The sequence below is a fragment of the Canis lupus genome, chromosome X (genome assembly GCF_011100685.1).
Source record: "Canis lupus familiaris isolate Mischka breed German Shepherd chromosome X, alternate assembly UU_Cfam_GSD_1.0, whole genome shotgun sequence".
Lineage (NCBI taxonomy): Eukaryota > Metazoa > Chordata > Mammalia > Carnivora > Canidae > Canis > Canis lupus.
The window spans coordinates 53793555-53800589 of record NC_049260.1 but is presented as its reverse complement, the minus strand read 5'-3'; the positions used below and the strand labels follow the sequence as shown (position 1 = coordinate 53800589).

The 7035-nt window shown below is 48.3% G+C and overlaps 1 protein-coding gene across 4 annotated transcripts; it reads left to right on the top strand.

Moving 5' to 3' along the window:
• Positions 1 to 275: 275 nt before the first annotated feature.
• Positions 276 to 4930, top strand: PJA1 (praja ring finger ubiquitin ligase 1). Of its 4 annotated transcripts, XM_038587619.1 has the most exons (3): positions 276 to 426; positions 2340 to 2859; positions 3424 to 4930. In XM_038587619.1, the coding sequence occupies exons 2-3, from the start codon at positions 2567 to 2569 to the stop codon at positions 4472 to 4474; spliced, it is 1344 nt and encodes a 447-aa protein (XP_038443547.1). In that variant the 5' UTR covers positions 276 to 426; positions 2340 to 2566; the 3' UTR covers positions 4475 to 4930. The 4 variants fall into 4 exon arrangements, with proteins under 4 accessions (XP_038443547.1, XP_038443546.1, XP_038443544.1 ...); XM_038587618.1 differs by having other exon boundaries at positions 2665 to 4930; XM_038587616.1 differs by having other exon boundaries at positions 2340 to 4930.
• Positions 4931 to 7035: the final 2105 nt, after the last annotated feature.

Below are 7035 nucleotides of genomic sequence, written 5' to 3'. Positions count from 1 at the left end.
ATATGATATATTATTGTAATTACTTGAACATCAGAATTAATCAGAAAGAATTTGTCGACTTCATCTTTAAAAAGGGGGAGAAAACCCCCAGAACAGAAGAGGGTATGGCTAAATGTTTAACATTTGCTAAAGCTGGCTGTTGGTTACATTTTTTGCTGTCCTTTTCTGTATCCTTGACGATTTCATCATTTAAAATGAAATCATGCTCTCGGGCCCAGCCTGATTGGTGGAGAGCAGCTGCCGCCCCGCCACATCGAGGGGGCGGGCCCGGCGACGCCACCGGCACTTCCTCCGCCGCAGTCGCCGCCTGCCCGGCTGCTGTCTGGCGGGGGAGGAGCTGGAGACCCGGAGCAGCCCCGGCGGCCCTGACGCTCGGCGGCCCGAGAGCTCCGCTCGCCCGGAGGAGCGCGCGGCTGTCAGCCCTGGGTGAGTGGAGGCTGTTTCCTCAGTTCATCCGGAAGGGGCGGCGGGGCAGGTGGCGGGGCTTGGGGACGAGGGTTCGGGTCCTCTAGCGAACAGATCTTCAGGCGCGCCCCTTGGGAAGGGGTGGGGTGGACGCAGGACCTGCCTGCAGAGTGAGGCCTGTATCCCCCGACCTGTTCGGGGGCGTCATCCTCCATCTCCCAGCCCCCTTCGCGTGGCGTGGCCCCTACTCGGATGGCTTCAATTGCTGTTTGAGAGGGGAGTGGGGGTCCGGGCCCTCCCCTACTTCTTCCCTCCTTGGTCCCTTTACAGAGCACTCCATGTCCTTTCTTCCCCCATTTTGCAGTTGTTTTTCCTGAATGGCAAATTGTTCAGATTTGTAGGTAAATATATTATCGTTCCCAGGAAAAAGAATTGTCTGAGAAACCAGTTATTACCAGGGAAAAACTAGACCCTTGCCTGCCTTTCCTTTCTTTTATTCCCCTTCCCTGGCCATCGGTTTGGAGTTGCCAGTGTGAGCAGTAACGTTTTGCCATCTCTCTTTATGACACTGTGACCCCCTCCCCCTCCCCATGTCTCGCATGTGTGGGCAGGGACATACACAGACACATGCATACATGGTGCGCGTGCACATGCACGCACACGTACGCAGGCATACATACAGACACACACACAGAAACCTCTCGTTGCAGCCCCCTCCCTGCACCCCCCTCATACTCAAGGTTTTGGCACATCCTCTTCCCCTTGAGGACGTGGACAGACACACATACACACACTCTTGCACAATGTCACACCCTCCTGTGCCTTTCCCTGCTTCTCACTGCCTGCCACATACTCACCTCCAGAAGCAGCCCCCTCCTTCTTCTGCCTCTGTGTGAGCACACACACACCACACACACCCCTTCTGGGGCTGCCCTAGCCCTTGCCTGCCACACACATGACGATAGCGTTTGATTGCTGGCTCCTCTTTCATGTGCCACATACATACATACATATATATGCACGCACACACTCTCATTCACACAGCCCTCACAGATGCTCCCAGCCCTGCTCCCCATCTGCTACATACGTGCATAGACAGCCCTCCTTTGCTGGTTCCTGCAGTGCAAACACTCACATAAATCCTTCTTTGGGGACACCATCACCCCCCAGCTAGCCACATTCGTGAATACACATATTTCCCTGATTGCTGGCTCCCTATTCCACCCACCAGCCACCCTCACATCCCTCTCCTGTGCTGTCCCTCTCGTGGATGCGTTCACTCACACTGACATTCTCCACTGTTGCCTCCCATTTTGCTGAATACTCACAGACCGTGGCCACCCTTGTCCAATGCTACCAAACCCTTTCTTGCCTGCCACAGACACGTAAACGGGCTCCCTCCACAGAGTTGCAGCCACTGCACATATACAGCCACACATGCACATTCTCTTTCTGTCATGCTTACACATACCCCTCTCCTCTGAAGCCACCCCCCACCCTGGCACCTGTCATTTCCCTACCCACATCCAGAATGGGTGTCCTTCTGTCTGACACTAACGCCTCTTCCCAGTACACCTGTCCCCTCCCCCTACAAACATGCATCTCTTCATTGCATGATGACTGCCCCCCCCCTTCCACCTGTCCCTCTCCTCCTGACAGACACGTTAGGCATTCATGAACACATGGTGATCTCTTTTTCACCCCATCCCAATTTGCATTTCTCCTGTCTGTCTGCAGGGCTCAGAAAAGATGCAGATACCCCATAAGATAACCACAACAATCTTTCCTCTTCCACATTGGCCTAATTTCACACTACTTCACCCACCTTCCTAGCATCCAGGCACCCCCATCTTCTGTCAGATTCTCCCCCAAGTCTGGCTCTCCAACCAACCCAGCTTTGTAATCATTTTGCCAACATTAAAAATGTGTTCCAGGTCTACACCTGACAGTCACTGGAATGCTACTTCAGGCCTTAGAAGAAAGTGAAACTAATTGTAAAGGCCCCTTATCCTTTCTGTTACTGCCTGCTGAAGTGAAAATAGATCTCCCTGCTCTTTTATTCTGAACTGATTTGACTTTCCCATCTCCCAAGCTTGTGCAGGGAGCAGGAGCCTTTCCGCTCAAGCCCCAGCTGTATTGGAAACCCTCCTAAGTCAGAGCCATGGGTCAGGAATCTAGCAAGCCCGTATGGCCCAAGCCAGCAGGAGGGTATCAGTCCAATACAGGCAGGAGGTATGGAAGAAGGCATGCTTATGTCAGTTTCAGGCCATCCTCGAGCCAGCAGGACAGGATTTCCAGCCAGAGAAAGACAACATCCGAAGTCCCAATGCACAGATCAGCCCCCAGTCAAACCACCAAGAGGAGCCGGTCACCATTTTCCATCACCCGTCGTAGTTGGGAGGACAGTGAGAGCTCTGGAGCCAGCCTGAATGTTGATAATGAGGACTACTCCAGGTACCCACCGAGAGAGTACAGGGCTTCAGGTAGCAGAAGAGGATTGGCTTATGGACATGTTGACTCTTTTGGGGCAGATGATAGTGAGGAGGAGGGGGCTGGGCCTGTTGAGCGAGCACCAGTTAGAGGGAAAACTGGCAAGTTTAAAGATGATAAGCCCTACGACCCAGAGAAAGGGGCCAGGTCTTTGGCTGGGGTGGCTCCACAGTTCTCTAGCTTTAAGCGTGATGTGAGAGAGGAGCTTGACAAGTTAGACCCGGCCCCTGCAGCAAGATGCTCTGTTAGCAGAGCTGAGTTCCTGCAGCAAAATAGCATGGCCTCTCAGACATCTGCTGAAGGCAAGGTGGCTACCCGTGGTGACAGCCGGGAGAGTCAGAGACGGGAGCAGAATTTCCCTGCACATCCCAGCAGGGCTCCTGTGAGTATTTGTGGTGGTGGGGAAAACACCCCCAAGAGTGCAGAGGAGCCGGTGGTGAGGCCTAAAATCAGAAATCTGGCGAGCCCCAACTGCGTGAAACCAAAAATATTTTTTGATACTGATGATGATGATGATATGCCACATAGTACTTCCAGGTGGAGGGATACAGCCAACGCTGAAGGCCACTCGGATGGCCTAGCAAGAAGAGCCAGAGGTGAGAGTTCAGGTGGCTACTCTGAGCTGAAGTACCCCGAAGACAAGAGGGAAGCCAGGAATGACCAAGTGAAGCCAGAAAAGGTACCAAGACGGCGGCGAACCATGGCTGACCCTGACTTCTGGACGTACAGCGACGATTACTACAAATACTGTGATGAAGACTCTGACAGTGACAAAGAGTGGACTGCTGCTCTGCGGCGGAAGTATCGAGGTCGAGAGCAGAATCTGTCGTCCAGTGGTGAAAGCTGGGAGACTCTGCCAGGGAAAGAGGAGCACGACTCTGAGCAGGTCAGAGTGAATGCTGGCGCCGGCGCCAGTGCCAGCCCGGGTACCGGCGCCAGCGCCGGCAGCAACAGCAGCAGTGAACTGGAAGACCTCCGAGGACCACCTCTTCAGGAAGAGGAACACGCATCCCCCAGAGAACGAGAAGCTCCTTGGCTCCAGTACAACGAAAATGAGAGTAGCAGTGAGGGGGATAATGAATCTGCTCAGGAGTATCTACAGCCTGGGGTGTTCATGCTCGATGGAAACAACAATCTTGAAGATGACTCCAGCGTGAGTGAAGACCTAGAAGTGGATTGGAGCCTCTTTGATGGGTTCGCAGATGGCTTGGGGGTGGCCGAAGCCATTTCCTACGTGGATCCTCAGTTTCTCACCTACATGGCACTTGAAGAACGCCTGGCCCAGGCAATGGAAACTGCCCTGGCGCACCTAGAGTCTCTCGCAGTGGACGTGGAGGTGGCCAACCCACCGGCGAGCAAGGAGAGCATCGACACTCTCCCTGAGATCCTGGTCACTGAAGATCACAGTGCAGTGGGGCAGGAAATGTGTTGCCCCATCTGTTGTAGTGAATATGTGAAGGGGGAGGTGGCAACTGAGCTGCCTTGCCACCACTATTTCCACAAGCCGTGTGTGTCCATCTGGCTTCAGAAATCAGGCACCTGCCCTGTGTGCCGCTGCATGTTCCCTCCCCCGCTCTAAGGCCAAGGCTCTTTATTCCTGGTCAGATGATTTTCCCCATCTGAAATACACAATACTGCAGGAGCCCTCTCAAAATTAACAATTGAAATGAAAACGAATCAGTCGATTAATCCACACCTGTCATTCCTTGTGGTTATTTCCAATGTGAAAGCGGTTGCATACTATGATTGCATTAAAAAATCATAACTGTCTCTTAGAGGTTAGAAAAGGAAAACTAAACTTTCTAAATGCTACTCGAGATTACAGTAAAAACATACATTTTCTAACCTGAAAGCTGAACTAAGTTGCATTTGTTTTCTTCAGTAGAATATGTTGCTGTTAACTGTTAACGACAGGTTTATCTGTCAAATATGTCCAGAAGGCATCATCATTTCTATTGCATGTTATGGGTTAATATTCCTGTAATTGCAGTGCCGTAAAAGCTTATTAAAGTTCTCCTTTTGGTTTTACATGGCATAGTGGAATTGTTTGGTTTTGTCTAAAATGGTGGTACTCAGTGACTCTATCATTGATTGCTTGCCCTTGCATCAAAAACAGGGGTTTTTTTGTTTGTTTTTTTTGGTGCTCCCAAGAGTAGAAAAATTTCTGAGTGTCACTGGAAACGCTGACTCCCAACAACAGCAAAAAAATAGGGATGATGATTTCTAAAAGTAGGAGTAAAGTGTACGACTGTTAAACTACTCTAGGGGCAAAGGTCAAATAGAGAGTACTCTGTCAGTCTGAGGGAAGGAAAGAGACAGTGAGAAAGCAGGTAAAAATAAAGAACAATGGTAGAAGCAAATCCAAAATGAGTATGGGGGAAGGAGTTAAAATCTCCTTTCAGGAAGTAGAACCTCACAGAGAGGGGCGCCTGGCTGGCTCAGCCAGTAGAACTTTCAACTCTTGATCTCGGGGTTGTGAGTTCAAGCCCCATGTCAGGTGTAGAGATCACTTAAAAAAATAAAATCTTAAAAAAGAAAAGAAACTCTAAGAGGAAATGGGGGAAAAAACCCACCCCAACACAAACCCCAAATAACAAACAAGCCTCTAGGCTGACTGTATACCTTGACACAATGACACAAAAGGATTAGAAAAATATATGCCAGACAGGTGCTGTGGCAGATAGCGATACCCACTTACACAGTGTGAACAGGTTTTAACATTTGGCCATATTGGCTTCCAATTCTCTTTCTCTCTCCAATAAATAGAGCTTTTCAGGTACAAGTGAAGTTCCTCACCTGTCCTATTTACTTTTCTTCCTCCACAGAGGTTAGCACTACCCAGGAAATGGTGTGTTTACTTCTTGTCTGAGTTCTTAGGTTCTTAGACTTACGTGTGTGTATGTGTACATATATATGTATATTTGTATATATCCATAGCCAATATAGAATGTTTGTTTTCTAAGTGGACATAATTGATAGAATGTATGTATCATTTTTACAACTTGAGTTTTTCACTCAGCATTGTGATATTTAACCCTTTTGATATATGTAGCTTTAGTTCATGCGTTTTAACTGCTGTATAATAGATATTCAGTTGTATGAATCATCACAGTTGATCCATTCCCTTATTGGCGGGCATTTAGTTTCTTCCCAGTATTTTGCAGCAATGAATATACTTAAAAGATATCTCTCTGTGCACATGTGTGAGTTTCTCTAGGGGTAAGTACATGGACATGAAATTCCTGGGTCTTCAGGCTCAGAGGGGAAGTTTTGGGGTCCTTTGGGTTTAAGCATTTTCACCCTAACTGGATATTGCCAGACCACTTTCCCAAGTGACTGTACTAATTTAAGCTCCTACTGACCGTTTATGAGAGCTGTTTTTAGCTCTCAACAACCTGGATATGGTTAATGTTCAACCTCATGGGCGATCAGTGACATATAAACGAACAAAACAGCAAAACACACTGTGTCCATCAGAAAGTCATAGTTTTTCTTCATGATAATATCCAGTTTGGGCTAGGAAGAAACAAGACGCACAAGTGATAGCAGCCTTGTTGGAGAACAGTTTGGGGAGTAGCTAGCTTTCAAGATGCAAAATGGGGCATGTCCTTGGCCCAACTTAGATACTTGGTAGTATGGAGCTAATACTGTATGGCAGTTAAAAATTGTACGCACTGACACAAAAAGATCTCCGAGACATACTGTGAAGTGTTTTTTAAAAGTATATTGTGGAGCAGTATGTACAGTCTTCATGTAAAAGAAAACCTTCCAAATCCAAACTATATATCATAATGCACAAAAGTGTCTGGAAGGCTGCTTACCTGACTGACAGCAGTGGTTACCTCTGTGGGGAGGGCCAGGGGGTTGGGGAAAAAAGAGTGAGGAAGGGGACTTTAGATTTTTTTTCTCCTGAAATAATTAATTTGCTTGATTTTCCTGCAGTATCACTGATTTTCATGAATATTAACAACATAGGTAAAATCAAAACAATTCCTAATTTTAAAAAAGTGAGATGATGATGATTCTCTCACTGCAAGTACAGAAACATGGGTAAGAAGCTGCAGTCTTTTATTTCTGCAAGTGGTCCAAGCTGATATTGTCACTTTGTCCCTTACAGCCATTCTGTCTTCCCCGCCCCTG